The sequence below is a fragment of the Schistocerca serialis genome, chromosome 6 (genome assembly GCF_023864345.2).
Source record: "Schistocerca serialis cubense isolate TAMUIC-IGC-003099 chromosome 6, iqSchSeri2.2, whole genome shotgun sequence".
In the NCBI taxonomy this organism is placed as follows: Eukaryota; Metazoa; Arthropoda; class Insecta; order Orthoptera; family Acrididae; genus Schistocerca; species Schistocerca serialis.
The window spans coordinates 108,411,538-108,431,691 of NC_064643.1; the positions used below are offsets into that span (position 1 = coordinate 108,411,538).

The 20,154-nt window shown below is 39.1% G+C and overlaps 1 protein-coding gene across 1 annotated transcript in view; it reads left to right on the top strand.

The window, feature by feature from the left end:
* The window catches only part of LOC126484669 (uncharacterized), a 300,769-nt gene that overhangs the window by 36,267 nt on the left and 244,348 nt on the right, over nt 1-20,154 (top strand). Inside the window, exon 4 of the mRNA XM_050108262.1 lies at nt 10,478-10,570. Coding sequence (XP_049964219.1) covers nt 10,478-10,570 — 93 coding nt within the window. The remainder of the gene's footprint in view (nt 1-10,477; nt 10,571-20,154) is intronic.

The window sequence follows — 20,154 nt, forward strand, 5'->3', positions numbered from 1 at the left end:
TTCTGAGAGTGTTACACTGCAGCGATAACTCTGCGAGTACCGGAGGAAACAGTCTATTTAAAATTAGGACAATTGTTGATAAAGTTCATAGGACGTTCCGTAATTCATTTTGCCCACATCACAAGCTTTGTATAGATGAAAGTCTGTTGCTGTTCAAAGGACAGCAATTTATTCCAACCAAGCAAAGTAGATATGGAATAAAAACATTTGTACTGTGTGACTGTCAGAGTGGGTATATTTCAGGTTTTATTGTATATACAGGCACAACAACAGAAATTGGGTTCCACAATTTGGGAAAAAGTGGCGACGTAGTGGCAACTCTTATGGGACTATATTTGGAACAGGGTCATATCCTATATGTCGATAACTGGTACTCCACCCCAGACCTGTTCCTCTGGCTTCACAACCATGGAACAGCCGCATGTGGCACAGTTTATAAGAACAGGTGCAACAGGCCAAAACTGCATAAGAAATTAAAATGAGGAGAAACTGACTTTAGATCCACTGACAAGGTCCGTGCTATCAAGTGGTGTGATAAGAGAGAGGTGTGCATGTTGACCACAAGTGACACAACACAAATGGTTGAAACAGAGAAGACTGACAGAAATACTGGCGAAAAAAATAAAGAAACCGCAATGTATTGTAGATTACAATTCGAGTATGGGTGCAGTTGACCATTGTGACATTTTACTGAGCTCAGTGGGATCAGTGTGTAAGACTGTGAATATTTTTTTTTTTACATTCTGGATTTGTGCATTCTACGTGCTCATACTCTCCACCAGTCGGTAACAGGGTGAAAAATAGCACTCGCAGAGTTTCACCTCTCTCTCGTCAGGGAGATTGTAGAAAAATGTGCTACAGAACGGAGAAAAGCTGGTAGGGGAAGGCACTACGATGACGAGAATCCTCTGCGATTCACAGGGAGACATTTTCTAGCTGTTATTGTGAGTGAACATTTGCAGAAAAGTACGCAGATGCGTGGTTTGTACGAAACAGAAAGTGCGCCGGGAAACTAGATACCAATGCAATACTTGCAACGTTCCATTATGTGTTACACTGTGCTTTGAGACTTATCATACAAAGAAGCATTACTAATCATTGGGAAATAAATCTGAGAAAATTTATTGATGCTTCTGAATGAATTACTAAAAAAAGGCAAAAATGTAAAAAATATATAAATCTATTTTTAACTTTGCCAGTGCCGGTGCAAAGCTCGGATCGAAAACAAGGATGGGAAATAGATGCAACAGGTGTAAAATTATTCAAACGAAGCTCGACTTCTTTATATGTAGCAGTTTACTGGCAAGTGAACGGACTTGGTGATTGAGATGGTGCAATGTCAGTACTGTGGCAAATGTAATTACGCTAGTATAACAAAACCCATACATTAATCTGTGTGCGATACATTTAAATTATTAACACATAACATGGACAGTTATATTCTTTTATCCTTAGTAATACAAATGTAGATCACACTCGGTCTACTTGTACAAAACATGTTTTCCATAACTGATTTAAACTCCTTTGATCAACGAGAAACAACATGCCAAAGTTAAAACTCTTTTCTCAGTGCAATTTTTCTTGCTACTTTGTCTCTGTTGTTAGCCAATACTGAAAATTAAACTCGTTCTGGGGAGGGTGGAGGGCTTAAAATTTGTTGTTCGGATGAGACTGCCTTTGAAACATTAATAGAAAACGGTATTTGAAAAAGAATTATCGAATACACCCTGCTTTCATCTTTTCATAAAAATCAACATCTTTTTGACTAATTTGTAGATTATTGGAAAATAGTAGGGGAATAAAAATTTTTATTCCTTATCATTGTGCAGTCAATCTAACACACTCTAAATTTCATTTTCATCATGCGTTCACACTACTAGACATGCTAACCCGAGCTTTACATTGTTTTCTGGCCTGATTTTTCGCGCCCAACTTTCATGGAACAAAAGTACCGCATTTTTGATGTTTTTACAAAATCTTCAATTTTGTGCTCAATTCATTCAGTACTGAAAAGTGGTATGAAAATGATACTTTATATTTAAAAACATTGTGTTGTTAGGTTACTACATGGCAAGTTTCACTTTCGTCGTAGCATTAGTTCAGGAGATGCAAGAAGCCAAACTTTGAAATTTTTTCGGCTGCCTATTTTTTTGGCCAATTTACCAACAATTTTCTGGCTCAATATCGCTCGTAAAATTCTTTTCATTATTATTCTTAAGAGAACGCATAAAGTTGTACAAGATGGCCAAATTTTATTTCTTTACAAAAACTATTGCCCGAGATATTACAGCTCAGAGTCACCAAAAATTCATGCTGGCACTGCACAAGTCTATTGAGCCAAGAAATATTCAGCACAGGGCAAGTCGAGCAGCGCGGGCTGATCCGGTCCCAGCGGCAGCTCCGAGAGACAGGCTTGCAATGCAGGTAGACAGATTATGCCGCAGGCCATGGCGCGCCTTCAGCAGTCAAAGGGTTAATGGTTTTGCACATATATTTTTAAGTGATTTAGGACATTGGGCACTTCTTAAACATATGAAGGGGAAAAAAGGCAAACACAATTTGCTGTAAGTTAGAGAACATCATCCCAGATTGAAGATTCCCCCCCCCCCCCCCCCTCCCAGCCAAAAAAAGTCCATTGCTGCCCTGTCACTTACTATTGAGTCACACACTTCAGTATCATCTGCTTTAGAATAGAAAAGATCTGTATAACCTTCAACAGCAAATTGTCCATGTGGACTTGGAGAATTTGTGTTAAAAGTTGATGTAATGACTGCAGAAACTGTCAGATGTGTTGAAACAGTAATGCCACACAAATCCCTTCAGGAGGCTGTAAAGGTTGTTGCTGTAATCTCAAGAATATGTGAAGATAGTGATATAGCTAACAGGATGCAACTTAAGTGGGATAAAATAGGTTATATTCTCATGTGGCTTATTTCAGTCAACAGTTGCTTGGTTGCTGATGAAAGCCAGTTATTTTGTTCTTGATTCTGATGAGTCATTGAATAAAGGTGTGGGATGCACACAGATGGATGTAAATACAAGATTTTGGAATGAAGGTAAAAAAAGAGGTAACAACAATATACCCCATGTCCTCTTTTCTCAGTGTACTCCAGAGCTGCCAACTTTTTATCTTCATTTATTGGTGTGACAAAAGAAATACCCTACGGTAAGATTCTCCAGATTTTAATGGAGGAGCCAAAAGTTAATTATCTGTTTCTGAAAGAATATAAAATGTATTCAGCAGGGTTGAAACTGCTCGATATTTGTTGCTGCGGGCTTACATTCATAATGCTTTCAGAGATGCAGTCAAGGTAATATATTGGGACATTGCATTATCAGATGACTGGAGAAGTCTTCAGTTGCTCAAAGAGCAGCCGATGTAACACCAAACATGAATAAATCCATCGATGGTATGGAGAAAGATAGACTGAACAAAAGAGTGAAAGTTTCGTGTTGGTGAGTAAGTTTGTTAATTATCTGTTGTTGTGTCCCATACTTGATTTTTTCAAGTCATTAGCCTGTGATATTGAACCTTTCCAAAAAGAGTTCCAGACAGATGCTCCATTAACCCTGTTTCTCCACATGACTTTGATATCTACAGTGATGACGGTATTAGAACATTTTGTGACACTGGAAATATTAGAGAAAAACATGTTGATCGAGTTAGCTGATGCCAAGGAAGGAAAAAAAATCTGCTGCCTGCAAAAAAACAATATTCTGGGGTTTGATACCCATAAGGAATGAGAGAAAACCAGTTCGGATTTAAAAACTACAGATATTCTCAAGTTTTCACAAGAATGTATGATGAGATTTCAAACATTTATCATCAAATTTAGTAACAGGTCACCCTTAACCTACTCACTTACATTCACCATTACGTGTCTTGACCCAGATTTGAGCAAGTCAAACATCAGTTTGGCAAAATCACGTCTTGATAAGCTGCTTTGTATTCTTACAGAGTGTAATCACTTAAGGGGAACTGCAACAGATAATTAATGCATAAATTCAAGGACCTGACTTCTTTACTGCATGTTATCCATTCTTTTAAAGAATATAGTCATTCTGAAAAGGAGTTGTCATTTTTAGCGTGATAGCATAAGCGAGAAACACCAAAATTTAGTGGTAGTTGTGAAATTAACTTGCAATTGTAACACTGAAAGTGGCTTTTATAATAATGGTCATTGCCTCTTTGAAAACATGGGAGAGAAATGTGTTACAATATAGTCAGATAAATGATGCTGTCTCTGGTATCTGAGACATTGACAGTTTTGATATTCCAAAGTCCCTTATTCGCAAGGAATGCACTCATGGTGTATAGAATACTGTAATTGACTCAAAGAATTAACAGCATGCATAGGAACAGAATATTTTAGAAAAATAGAAAACCCATGGAAGTGAAAGAGATGGGTGCAAACTTGTTTGAAAGGTTTGGAAAGTGCTACAAAAGAAGTGTTGGCAGTTGAAGAAGAACAAATAATTGCTTTAAAAATTAGGTAATTGCTTTGAAAATTAGCAACTTCATTCTGGTCACCCCACAAGGCCCTTCTGTAATATAGTACATCCAGTCAGAGATCCTGTGGAACATTCACCATCATAAGCTGATAACAGGGGTACAGCTCCTTGACATATCTACAGTTGGTGATCTGTTGGGCCAAAATATTCGAGGCCAGCTGTTGAAAGTGTACTATCAGATATGTCAAAGGCATCTCTTGTCACATCTGTCATCTGCACAACTGTCAATGGTAGATCTTTGAGAGCCGATGGAGGCTGATTTTCTAATTGACCACAGATTTGCACCAACACATCAAGCACCTCATCTAGTTGTCCTGGGCCCTTGAGAGTGCACATGCTTTGGCATGGTTTGCTTGTAACAAAAACCACTCTTTTATTCGTAATTACAAAATAACAGAGCCTATAACTGCAGCCACCATGCTTGTTTATTTGGGGATATAGTGGTCAGGTACAAAAATTTCCGGGAGTGGTTTGCGGTGTGTCATCAGTTCAAAAGTAGTGCCCAAGAGGTAGTCATAGAAATTGTGAACACCGAAAATAATGTGCAATTCCCTCTCTGTGTACAAATAACTTGCATGAGCTGTTGATAACTTTCTCAAAGCATATGTTGTTGGATGTTCTGATCAACTTGGTGCTCAATGGGACAAGTTCATATCAATCCCACATTAGTATGTCACATTTTTAAATTATTTGACATCCTTGTGTTTAGTGTGTCTGTTGGGGCATGTGTATTTGCCAATTTTTCAATTTTCTGAAAGCTTCATTCCCTTGTGCTGAAATTTGAAATGGGAATCTTATTTTATGAAGGTAATTACTGGATGCCCCCATAGTGTCTGCCTAGGGTATTAATCATCTGTGAAAGTTAAGTTTGCTCAGTACAGCATGCATGAGGGGCACTCAGTAAGTAATGGGACACATTTTTTTCTGAAAGCAACTTTATTTTATTCCAGTACACCATATTATTCCCCACTCTTTTGGCTACAAAACCCTATTTTTCAACATCATCTCTGTTCAGTGTGATGGCTTTATGCCAGCTTACTGGGAGAGCCTGTATGCCCACATGGTACCACTCTACTGATGGATGTTGGAGCCAACATTCATCAGAAGCATCCGCATCATCCATTTACTGCTTCATAATGCCGCAGCTCGTGGTCTTGCGGTAGCATTCTCACTTCCCGCGCACGGGGTCCTGGGTTTTGATTCCTGACGGGATCAGGGATTTTCCCTGCCTCGAGATGACTGGTTGTTGTGTCATCTTCGACATCATCATTCATCCCCATTATGGTCGGAGGAAGGCAGTGACAAACTACCTCCGCTAGGACCTTGGCTAGTCAGCAGTGCGGGTCTCCCGCATCATCCCTTACGCTCCTCGGAGTATGGGACCTCATCATCATCATCATCATCATCATCATCATCATCATCATTGCCTCATAGTGTGTAAACAGTTCTGCACAGATAGTCCTTCTTTGCTGTTTATGGCCTTCTGTTAGGTAGTGAGGAACCCAACGAGCACACATCTTTGAATACTCCAATTAGTGGACGATTGTGTCAGCACTACCAGAGATGTCCAGTTGTGCAGCAAGTTGTTTGGTTGTGATCCGTTGATCACATCAAATGAGAGTGTCCTCTTGTTCCAAAATTGCAGGAGTCACACCTGTGTGCAGCTGGTTGGCACACAGGAGATTGGCCAAGTTTGCACTACCTTGTGGAAGTAATGACAGTTGCCTCACCTAATGACTTGGCATGATTTTGTTCACTGCCAGGTCTCCATAGACATTCTGCAAACACCTGTGAATATCTATGATGCTCTGGTTTTCCACCAAAAGAAATTCAGTGCCAGCTCTGCTTGGGACACACCTCCATTACAGATACTATTTTGAAGGCTAAATATAGCACTGCCATCTGCCAGAACGTCATGAAACTCTAGAGGCTGAAGAGGGAAGATTCTATGATTTCCCACAACAAATTCTACATTTTTGCAACTGATACTGGCCAAAAGAAAAGCAGTAGTGCATTATTTACTGATGACCCCTCATAACTCCTAAAGATTTCTGGGTGCTGGAACATTTCTAATGGCTTGTAGTTTCGTCTCTGTTGTCACTCTCCATCCTTGTCCACTATATGCTACAAATAATCAACTTCTGGCTGAAAGCAGGAGCACTTTTTATTTTTGCAACACAATCTGTCTGTCTGTGTATCCACAAGTACTTCTCCCAGGCTGTCTCTTGGACAGTATGACTGGTATCCATTTGCTTGGGTGATGGTGCTATTGTGGTTCTCCTATTTATGGTACAGCAGATGGGTGCAAGGTCACCTGACTGTCTGAAAGTTTTGCAAGTTGCTTGTTAATGGGGACACGCCTTGCAGGAGTTGTGGTAGAATCAGTTGGGTGGTAGGGAAGCTCCTGGTGATGCTTCAGAGATGAGCTAGCCTGTGGTGTTTGAAAAGAGCCCTGGGGATCTGTTGCTAGCACTGCCACGTCTGTGGTCTGAAACTGGGGTCTTAGAGTTCCTGTTAGTTCAAAGACCTGTGTTATCTGTAGTACATCTTTTAAACTGGGGTCATATAGCTTCAGTGCTTCCACCCTAACTAGGTCAGGAGCATCTTGTACTAGTCTGTCTCAAATGAGCACAATGGCATAAGATTTTCCACAGTTATCTGCTGTGCACTGAAATTTACAATGCTGACTGACACTTTGGAGTTAGTTGGATGTAGGTAAAATTTACTTTGCTGAGTGGTGTAGATGAAAATCTTCAGTCCTCCAGATATCATGTGCACTTGTTGCTCATAGAACTTGTAAATTTGTGTGATAGCCCTTACAAGCCAAGTTCTGCAGGTTCCTGTAGCAGGAAGAGTTTTCTGATGAATTGATGTACTTCCAGCCAACACAGTTCCAGGAAGTACTCACAGCATTAGTCTACATCATTGATGTTGCTCCCCTCAAAGTGATGACACAGACTGGCTGCATACATACTTTAATCCTTGCACTTGCTGTCAAATATTGTAATTTGTCAGTGTGGCTGCATTGTGACCGATGATATTTACTCGCTAGGGAAGTGATGCTGTTCTTGTTTTCAGTTGCTGCTGATTTTGTTGATTCTGCTGGAGTTGTAGAACTTCAAAAACTACTTGATCCATTACTTAATTGCCAACATTACAGATTGCTATTCTAAATTGGGCATAAACTATGTTATACATCGCATCAAGATTGCTGTATTTACAGCAAGTAAAATTAAATTTGGTCTGTTAACAAAAAATCAATTTTTACAACCCAACAAAACAAGTAAAAAAGTTGCTACTTAATTGAAATTGTATTGGCAACTTAGATGGAAATTCCTGGTCATACGTTTTTGCATTACCTAGAATGTGGAGGATTGGAGCCCTGTGGTGTGTCGGTGGCCAGTGGCTTAGGCTGTATACTTGTGGCAATGACTGTCGAGTTTAGGGTGAGCTGGCTGGTTGGGATGCTTCGTTGAAGCGTACTGAAATTGTGGAGCATTCTGAACTGCCTGTGGCTGAATGGCACGTCTTTTGGCACACTGCCAAGTTAATGCCGTTTTATGTGGCAGCAAGGTTGATTCGAAATACTTTCGTGCCCAGCTATAATGCTGCAAGGGATAGTTTCACTCACCTCAACAAGCTCCACATGTTATGCTGCATGGTGTACACACAATGTAACTCAGACAAGAAAAGCTGTTAACATCTGTGACTGCATTGCATGTGTTCCTTGACTGCATCATAATTTGAATTAGCTGAAAATCCGATTAATGTTAATTTTCGGTTTCAGGATTTCATTTTCAACTACTTGAAATAAGTGTTTTAAAGAATAAATTATGTACATTCTCAGAATAGCAAATTCACAAAACTGTTTCAAAGTCCATACGTCAATGTCAAATACAAATCTCTAGTGCATTATTGAAGACCTTCAGTTTAAAGTTGAGCTGTAACGCGCTAACAGTCAATAGTTGCATTGGACTCATGATATTGTGTCACTAAATCCTGTTATAGTCAGTTTATGAATAGTCTTAATTTTACCCAATACTCAGTTTGTTGTTATGCTTGCCTAAAATACTTGCCAGATCATATTTAGATGACAAGTGACTGTTGCATAATATATCATGTAGAGTTAAGACTTGTAGTAAGAAAAGGCATCTTTTAATTCATCAAACTGTCTTAAATGAACTTAATTGGATATTATAAACAAATCTATCCACCTTTGACTCTCTGTGATCTTTTTATTCTCAACAAAATGCAGTTAAGCAAAATTTTCATAAAATCGTGTTAGTCCCTGCCTATGCAAACTTACACACTTGTGATTCGGTTACGATTCCCTGACTGCAGCTTATGCAGTACATGTTCTTGCTCCACAACACAGGAGCACACACTTCTCTGATTAGCCAGTGAGACTAATCAACCTCTTAAATGGCATTTAAGTTAAATTGTCAGATATCTTGTGGATCATCATAAAGCTGTTTTCACATGGTTCATTTCACTGTTGCACAGTGTAATTTCAAACACTCGTTCTTAATTGCGCACAAATTCAAGATTCATTCTTCACACACATTCCACAATCATACACACTCCACATGCATTTTAATTATATGTAAGCTGCAATTTGTCTCTAAGTATGGTACTGAAAATTTTGTGTTTCAAAGAAATTTTTATGTCTACAAAACTATTAAAGATGTTTACTTGAAATTTATGTGATGAATTCTTAATTATATATTATTGCATATTACAAAGTTTCATTAATGTTGGACCACGTAAATGAATAAAAGTGGAATAACAGTCCAGTGTATGATTTAGCTTTTTGCTATATTTTCACACGCTGCAACATGAAAGATGATACATTGCATACTGTGGGACCAGCCACTTGGTTTCCTCTCTGTATAGCAGAGGCTCAAAATTGCCATTAATTCTGAACTACATATTGCTCTACCACATGTGATGAGGTGGTTTTGAGTTCCGTAGATGGACAGGATTCTAAATAAAAGGTGAGAACTGGCAGATGTATCAGAAAAATTTGACAACCTGCACACAGGTAGAAGAATTATATAGCAGCACCCTAGGGCCTGGCAACCAGTTCTTGCACAAAGCTTTCAAAGGATTGATGGGACGAAATTGTCAGATGTAAAAGTAACACGTCTGAAAACTACAACTTAAATCTGAATGTAAAAAATGAATTTTTGATCAACTCATGGCTTCTTAATTCAGTATTAAAAAGACTGATTTTGCACATGATCTCCTAAATTCCTAAAATCAGGGCATGTAATACAATTATGGTTTCAATGGTAGTGGACAAAACAGAGAGCATGATTATGTCAAAGGCATATGATGAGAGCTGTTGCTTCATTAGCATAATATCTTGGTGAAGAGCATTGCTCCAATGAAAGATAATAATTTATGGAAAAGAAGGAAGAACCAAGTACCAAGAATTGTCAGAATGGCATAATGGCATAACAACCTATTATTTCCCAGGAAGTGAAGACTATAAGACTTCAGTGGGAAGGACACTTGACATACATGCTGCACACATTAAAACCAAAGCTTTGAAAATGAGAAGGCCCGAGGAAATTCACCTAGTTGAGGGATCCCAGAAGTAATGGATTAATGAAATCTTTAAAGAAGGAATACTGTATGGAACATACGCAACACTGTTGCTGGAGGCAAATTGTGAGTCAGCACATGAAGTTAAGTGTCTGTAAAAAGTGTGAAGTACAGTACATAAGAGCGAGGCAATTTTCAGAAAAGACCCTTCAGTAGTATATCACAGGGATGACATCATTCAAATATATGTAGGTAAAATAGGTAGTCAGAAAGTTTGCTTTATCAGATTTCCTTGTGAATAAGAGATGAGAATCATTAAAAAGTGTGTTAATGTTTACAAGAAAATAATGGCAGGCACACTATGTGTACAGAAGTGTATAGACAGTTTTAATTGAAAGATTTTATTTTACTTTTTCAGTATCTTGAAGATCCGTCGGTAATCTCGAGGTCTACTGAATCTATCAAGGAGGATCCATCACTAAGTTTGGAAGCAGAAGAAACTGAGAATTCTGTAAGCATTTACTTTACAGATGTATTGCATGTGGAGCAAAAATACCTCGTTGGCTAATTGTAGAATGTAAAAGATGTGTTACAGTGAAATACGTATGAATTAGCTCTTAGCAGTTTTGTAGTATTTTTTTTATTATTCTTCAGTTTTTGCAGACAGTCAAGACTAGAATCCAAATGGGCCTGTAATACATATTTAATTATATTTTCTCTGGCCTGTCGTGATATCAATCATTTTGTATAATGTATGTGTTTAATGGATACCTTGAATTCACATTTGGTATAATTGCACACTTTTGTAGTCCACTTAGGTTATGAAAGACTCTGGTCTTCAGTAAGTGTGATTAATGTACTGCAGAAGAATACATTGGGCTCTCTTATATTTTAAGTGACTCAGTTATCGTTGTGAATTCATCACAAAAACTTTGAAGAGCGCAAAAGTTATTAAACTTGATAATATTTACACAGGTGTAAGTGTACTGCCTTGAGGAAACGCAGTGACTATCTTATTTTTATCACTTCAGTGCAGATGCAAACCAAGCTTGAACTCTTAGGAGAAGTGGCGAGATGCTGCGGGTAATGAGGCTAATGAGCAGGGGACTACTTAAGTAGTGTGTGGTATGTAAGTTGAGAATGTGGGTGTGACAAGAGGCATGCTAGGGTAGTCTGTGCGGTTGTGGTGACCACTGTGTCCGGATGAATCTGCTTGGTAAGCAGGAGATCCAGGTTCGAATCTTGGTCTGGCACAGATTTTCAACTTGCCCCATTGATATAAATCAGTGCCCACTGGCAGCTAATATCTTTAATTCCTTTTTGTGTAAATTACAAATGAAACTAACTTCTATACAAAACTGTACTGGGTTATTCATAAGTGCTTCTGGGGTTTCAGAAAACAACTGTGTGAAAAAAACTGCAAGAACGAAAGAAAATGGATACCCATCAGCAGGTACACAATTTCACCAAGGTTTTAATTGGGTCATTCCATGTCAGTTCAACCAGGGGCTCCAGCTCATAGTCTCAGATTTGACTGAAATTCAGTACACTAATTCTACCATGTGTGGAACACTCGTGTACAATGTATTAGTTTCCCCTGCCAATTAGTTCCAGATAGAAGGTGGTGTGACCCAGAAATTACAACCCGCATCTGGCAATCTTATCTTCAGACCCAACTTCAGGTCTTAATAACTTTGGAACTATTCCACACAGTCCAGTAAAATTTTTACAACCCAGTAACATCCATTTAGAGAGCACATTCCATGAATCAAAACACCAACAACTTATTTCTGAGGGAAAATAAAAAATTCCAAACTGTGATTTAAAAAATGTAATACGTTAAAAGGTACATACTGTAGGTGCCCTCTATGCCAAATATAATTCACTGAAAAAGGGTATAAATTTTTTTGTGGCCTAAACACACACAGAACTCATCATGCCCATATCAGTCACACAAACAGAGTTACATGCACATGAAAATACAAAAATTTGAAAAGTTACCTGGAAAACATGGATTTTCTAAGTGTGGTAGCACAAAAGGGACAAGTGATATCCAAGCCAAATTTCAAACACTGCATAAGCAACAACATATAGACAGATTAACACACCCTGTCATTAGTGTTTACTGCACCTTAACTGCTAAAAACCAGTCGATTGTGCTTCAAACAGTTCTCCCACTGTACTGTGTACATTGAGTGGCAAATTGTACTGTCTTCCTGACCCAGTGGTAGGAACTGGAACTGCCATAAGAATATGTTTAAAAGGAATCCAACACCTGTCCGCCAAATGTAGTCAATGAAATGATCTTGCTGGTGCCATGAAGTTCACAAATACATCGCCTTCTGCTTCACAGCACTCTGCAACACATCCTAAGTACCATTTGTCACCATAAACAGCAATAACACAGAAACCTGGTTGTATGTTGCTGCTTTTGCTTCCGAATCCTGTCAGACACACTGTGAAGACACATGTTGTGCATGAACCTATTGTTATAACTGGACAGTCTGCTCATCTGCACATTGTCAGAGTCCGCTGGAGAGAAGTGATGATGGGTCCTTGTGCCTGCAACAGTTTTAATGTGTTCTAGTCTGCTTTTTAGCAACTCTTCGACTGATTTCACCTCATCTTTTGGAACATAGAATGATTGTATGCCAGAGATATTTTTCTGTACCCAGGTAAATAATTGAAGAGGTGTTAGAATGTGACCTTCTGTAGGGTGCTGCAGACTAGCTTGTGATGCCATGTGCTTAATGGTAGCACCAATACCATCACATACATTTTTACCATGACTTGTTGCGAAAAAATCCCATTCTGCATGAATCTGAAAATCATGGTAATGCATGCATAAATTTTTGAGATTTTTACAGTTTTCGTAGTGACTAGCTGCCACATCACTGAAGTATTTCACAAAATGTATATGAGGCAGCTTGTTTTTCACATATGCCATGACAGTGCGAATGTGGGCATGAACTGCAATGGCATCATGAATTAAACAGTCACTAAAAATGCACAGGTTCATGACAGACACATCACCTGATTCACCTCTATAGTAAATCGCAAATGGCTGGTGAGTTGCTTGACTGTTGTCCCAATGATATCTTTGGATGGCATCTTGAACTATAAATGCATAATTTTCAGAAAAGTCCAGTATTACTACAATTTTATCTTGTTTCAAATTATCCTTACAAAACTGGAGATAAGCCGATTGTGCTGTTGCTGTGAAGCTGTGTGTGGTCAGTTTGTCCATTTTTTGACAACACATTTCAACAAAATCTTCCACTGTACTTTGCTTTGTTGCGATCCATGTGCGTCCATTGTTTATAAGAAACAAGCTCATCGTCATCCATAAGGAGTTCACCATACAGTTTGTTATTCATGTGTTCTGCTAGATTTGCCTTACCAGGACACTTTTCACACCTGTGTATCATGCACTGGTAGGAACTGATGTCACACACTAGCAGCTTCATTGCACCTTTGTAATCCAGACCAGAATCCTTTATAGCAGCAAACATCGGCTCAGCATTATGATGGGTCTCACATACACAAACATTGTGTGTGCCCCTTGCACTTACAGGCACAACCCATTTTGGCCGAAGATTGAAAAAAGATGATAAACCTACTTTGGTATTGGGATACTTTTCCTTGAATTCTACATATAGTTCTGATATGTTGCAAAGCAACAGTCTTTTTTGCATCTGTACACGCACATTTCCCATTTTCACTGTTACATAGTCTTTTTTTCCAGGCATTATTCAGCTGTAGTCATTATTTTCATAAAACTCCGACACTAGCACCTTTATTTCTGAAGTCAATTGCCTACTCTGAGCCTACTGACGTTGTGGAAGCGCTCCTTGGGCTGCTTTTATTTTCCTAGCTTGCTTTACCATATATGTAGAAACATTGAATTCCTTTGCAGTACAGTCAGTAGACCAGCTGGAAGGTGCAAGGGTAAGAATAGCTAATTTTTTCTGGCGTGTGGATATGGTACATTTTTCTTTCAAATCATGCACAATTTTGTCCAAATCAGAGCATTTCTGGCATGATTTCTGTTCCTTTGAAGCAGACATTTCTTCCTCTTCCAGCATAAATGTGTCAGCTATTTTGTGTTTTAATTCCATTTGAGCTTCTTGTAGTTTTCTTCTACCACAGCTGGGCCTGTCTCTTTTCCAAACTTTGTGTGTCTTCATGGGAGACAAACCAAAAGCAGTCACTGAAGTATTTAATTGGCCATCTGCTGTGGTTGTAGGTAGCTGATACTCTTCATCACTGTCATGTAAATTATCAGAATATTCTTCATTTTTTAGCAGTGTAACACACCTGGAACACAACTTTTGCCCTGGCTTCATGTTAAGTCCCATGCACTGATTCACTTTCAATACTGATTTTATATCAATTTCTCTGAGGCTACACTTCACTGTCTTCTTATCAATCTGAAATGGATCAAACCAACTTCTTTGTAGGAAAGAATACTTATTCAGAAACACTTTCATATGATGATAACAAACACTAAAGTTTCCTGGAACTGTACTTCTTGTGCCCACAGGGTGTATCCCGGATCTCCATAGCAACAAATCTTGGTCCGATTCATCCAGATCATACAGTACAAAACGAATGCCACCTTTTGTTCCATATGTTGTTTTATGGCATTCAGATGCTTGTGCTCTACCAATAGTGCAACTTGTTTGAACAAAAGCACCACTAGTACACTCTTCTGCCTCCATACTGACTTTCCACAACAGTACTGACCAGTCTGAACTAGAATCTTAAAAACATGAGTAACCAGTAATTGTTGCTTGTTTCCTTTGTTGTTCCTGCCTAACAATGACTCATTCTGTCCCTGAAAACTACCATTCTTTAACTTTCTGTTGCCTAATGGTTCCCAACAATTGCTGCAGCTTTATCTGAAACAAGCTGTCTGCATCACCACTATTACTTGCTAAATCGTGTTAAAATAAACGTAACCAAATACATCTCTGTCAACTGTTATTGTACACAATGCCTTGCAATAACAAGTTGAAATTTTGCCACACATTATATTATGGTCTACTCATGCAGTGTTTAAAATTTGGCTTGGATATCACTTGTCCCTTTTGTGCTACCACACTTAGAAAATCCATGTTTTTCAGGTAAGTTTTCAAATTTTTGTATTTTCATGTGCATGTAACTCTTTTTGTGTGATTGATATGGGCAAGACAAGTTCTGTGTGTGTTTATGCCACATTTAGCTTACCACAAAAAAAATGTATACCCTTTTTGAGTGAATTATATTTGGCATAGAGGGCACCTACAATATGTACCTTCTAACGTATTACATTTTTGTAATCACATTTTGGAATTTTTTATTTTCCCTTGGAAATAAGTAGTTGGTGTTTTGATTTATAGTGTGTGTTCTCTAAGTGGATGTTACTGGGTTGTAAAAATTTCACTTGACTGTGCGGAGTATTTCCTAAGTTATTAAGACCTGAAGTTGGGTCTGAAGATAGATTGCCAGATGCGGGTTGCAATTTCCAGATCACGCCACCTTCTTTCACAAGCCATAATTCTGGAACTAATTGGCGGGGGAACTTAAAATTTTGTACATGAGTGTTCCACACTTGGTAGCATTGGTGTTCTAAATTTCAGCCAAATCTGAGACTGTCAGCTGGAACATTTTCTCAAATTGGTTGAATTGACATGGAATGACCCAATTTACATTACAGGTACTCAATATGGACACTACATGTGATGCAGCAAATGTTAATGCGTGCATGAAGTTCATTGAAGTAACTGACCTGAACTGTGAGGGAAGGTGCAACAAAAGCCCAGTTTGAAAATCTGTTCATTGGTTTGCCTACCTACAGGGGCAAACCAATCCATTGCAACAATGTGGAGTGGATGATGGTCTACATGTTACAACGCACCCATCCTCTTGTGCAACTATGCCACAGAGCGTATTATGACTCTTAAACAGAGAGATTCTGTATCCGCTGCTGTCTTGTAGACATCGTCTGAAATGCTGAAGGTACTTATGAATAACACTGAACACACCTGGCTATGTTACGTAGAAACTCTTAAGCTGAACAGGCCCAGAGAGATGCTCACATAAATTTATCTGTACTGTTTTTGAAACTGAAGCCATACTCTTGACTACCTAACGGTATAAAGTTGGTAACTTTTAAACCACAAATAAAGCATCATAACATCCACAATATAAAAAAATTAAGTGGGCATATTTCCATTCTGTGGTGCACAAATTACACAGTGTACATATGAATCAGATGAGTAGAATCGTGAACTTTATATATTGAAACAAGTAGCTGAGATTAACAATTGTAAATTGAAGAACATCATTAACTTGCATAATAAATTAATTAAATCTGATGATGTAAGCTTACTAATATTTTCACCTATTTATTTAAAGTTTAATTCTAATTGCATATTACTCAAAATGGAGATGGGACCTGGATAAACTGAAAGAACCAGAGGTTGTACAGAGATTCAGGGAGAGCATAAGGGAGCAATTGACAGGAATAGGGGAAATAAATACAGTAGAAGAAGAATGGGTAGCTTTGAGGGATGAAGTAGTGAAGGCAGCAGAGGATCAAGTAGGTAAAAAGACGAGGGCTAGTAGAAATCCTTGGGTAACAGAAGAAATATTGAATTTAATTGATGAAAGGAGAAAATATAAAAATGCGGTAAGTGAAACAGGCAAAAAGGAATACAAACGTCTCAAAAACGAGATCGACAGGAAGTGCAAAATGGCTAAACAGGGATGGCTAGAGGACAAATGTAAGGATGTAGAGGCCTATCTCACTAGGGGTAAGATAGATACCGCCTACAGGAAAATTAAAGAGACCTTTGGAGATAAGAGAACGACTTGTATGAATATCAAGAGCTCAGATGGAAACCCAGTTCTAAGCAAAGAAGGGAAAGCAGAAAGGTGGAAGGAGTATATAGAGGGTCTATACAAGGGCGATGTACTTGAGGACAATATTATGGAAATGGAAGAGGATGTAGATGAAGATGAAATGGGAGATACGATACTGCGTGAAGAGTTTGACAGAGCACTGAAAGACCTGAGTCGAAACAAGGCCCCCGGAGTAGACAATATTCCATTGGAACTACTGACGGCCGTGGGAGAGCCAGTCCTGACAAAACTCTACCATCTGGTGAGCAAGATGTATGAAACAGGCGAAATACCCTCAGACTTCAAGAAGAATATAATAATTCCAATCCCAAAGAAAGCAGGTGTTGACAGATGTGAAAATTACCGAACAATCAGTTTAATAAGCCACAGCTGCAAAATACTAACACGAATTCTTTACAGACGAATGGAAAAACTAGTAGAAGCCAACCTCGGGGAAGATCAGTTTGGATTCCGTAGAAACACTGGAACACGTGAGGCAATACTGACCTTACGACTTATCTTAGAAGAAAGATTAAGGAAAGGCAAACCTACGTTTCTAGCATTTGTAGACTTAGAGAAAGCTTTTGACAATGTTGACGGGAATACTCTCTTTCAAATTCTGAAGGTGGCAGGGGTAAAATACAGGGAGCGAAAGGCTATTTACAATTTGTACAGAAACCAGATGGCAGTTATAAGAGTCGAGGGACATGAAAGGGAAGCAGTGGTTGGGAAGGGAGTAAGACAGGGTTGTAGCCTCTCCCCGATGTTGTTCAATCTGTATATTGAGCAAGCAGTAAAGGAAACAAAAGAAAAATTCGGGGTAGGTATTAAAATTCATGGAGAAGAAATAAAAACTTTGAGGTTTGCCGATGACATTGTAATTCTGTCAGAGACAGCAAAGGACTTGGAAGAGCAGTTGAATGGAATGGACAGTGTCTTGAAAGGAGGATATAAGATGAACATCAACAAAAGCAAAACAAGAATAATGGAATGTAGTCTAATTAAGTCGGGTGATGCTGAGGGAATTAGATTAGGAAATGAGGCACTTAAAGTAGTAAAGGAGTTTTGCTATTTGGGGAGCAAAATAACTGATGATGGTCGAAGTAGAGAGGATATAAAATGTAGGCTGGCAATGGCAAGGAAAGCGTTTCTGAAGAAGAGAAATTTGTTAACATCCAGTATTGATTTAAGTGTCAGGAAGTCATTTCTGAAAGTATTTGTATGGAGTGTAGCCATGTATGGAAGTGAAACATGGACGATAAATAGTTTGGACAAGAAGAGAATAGAAGCTTTCGAAATGTGGTGCTACAGAAGAATGCTGAAGATTAGATGGGTAGATCACATAACTAATGAGGAAGTATTGAATAGGATTGGGGAGAAGAGAAGTTTGTGGCACAACTTGACCAGAAGAAGGGATCGGTTGGTAGGACATGTTCTGAGGCATCAAGGGATCACCAATTTAGTATTGGAGGGCAGCGTGGAGGGTAAAAATCGTAGAGGGAGACCAAGAGATGAATACACTAAGCAGATTCAGAAGGATGTAGGTTGCAATAGGTACTGGGAGATGAAAAAGCTTGCACAGGATAGAGCAGCATGGAGAGCTGCATCAAACCAGTCTCAGGACTGAAGACCACAACAACAACATTACTCAAAATAACAATTATGTTGCAATGTTCAAGAAATACAGTAAGAAAAACATATTTTTACTTATCTTTTGTATCACTGGTTCATGGTAGGGTGTATATGGCTGTAAGGGCACTTGCAACATGAAATGTAATGAGGATGGGGTACTATAAGGGAGTCCTGGCACATCGGTAGCTACACCTCCAATGGCAGAGCATGCAGCACAGGACAGAAAAGTCCAGGAAAAAGAGGGATGTAACACCTGCTGCATATGTGGGGAGCCATGTCAGTGATGAACTTACTGCAAAGAAAACCAGAAGTTAGTGCACAGAAATTGTGGAAAAAGCAGAATAGTTCGCATCTAACTGGGGAGTAGCATGAAAGTTCAGAGCAAGTTCACAAAAATTTCATTGCTAATGGAAGTGGGATAAGACACTAGGAAACCGACACCACAGACAGGAGCAAAACTGTGAAATCCAAGAACCAATTGCCAACAGCAAACCGAAACTTGAAGGCTGTCACCAATTGACATTGAACGAAAAAATTTGAAGCCATCGCCAGGAATTAGGACAAAACTGGAAGCAGTCACCATTGGTGGGACAAAAAATGTTCATCCTCATTATGAGCTGATGCCACAAGACACTGGAAGCCATCACCAAGGACTGGAACGAACTATAACAAATTTGTTTTATCATAGTTGCCAATTGTTAAGACCCATGTCCAGTTACACAGAGGAAAAGATGATGCACAGGCAAGACTGTGAGTAATAAGTTTATTTATGAAAATATGAAATCTTCTATTTCTTTGGTGCATAGTTACGCAAACACGATAAAGAGTTCTTAATCAAATCCTGTTTTTAAATGGATGAGAGCCAGTAAGTCCGTTGTACTGTCAGTAACAGAAGACTTAATCCCAATTACTAAAGTCTCAGTTAATGTCTTATTCAGCATACTAATTGCCTCTGATTGTCTGAACACTATGACACGCTATAATACCGAAGTCTTGGCAATCTGTCATACAGAGGCCAAGTATCTGTGTAGCACAATGGCTGCTGGCAACTACACTTAGCGCCAGAAATGATTTGAGGTCAGTGAACTCACTGGCATCATACAGCAGGCCGCTGGAGGTTTCAAGAGAGACTCTGATTTATGGAGCATGGCAGTGGTCATCATAAAGCCCAGAGACCACGTCTGTGGAGAGCTCAGTATGAACTGGTATTGTGTTGTTGTATGCTGGTGTAATTATGGTCGTGGCACATGGATACAGTACAACCTACTTGCAGGAACACAACATGTGTAGGTGAAATAGTGCGCGCAATAGCAGCACAATGGTTGTGAATTTGCACTGTTGGCAGTCCTAGGACCTCTCGTGGCAGCTGCCGAATATTCTGTGGACAACGAAACAACTTGTTTGGATGCTCTCTGGGATATTTACTAACACACGACGCAAGCATTGGTCAGTGATAGGCTTGCTCACATACAAGATGGCTGCAGCGGATGATGCCAGGCACTTGGGCACCCACAGGAGATGGGAGTGTGGCCAACTGCTATATTGCAGGTGCATAGCTTCAGACATGGCAAGGTTGAC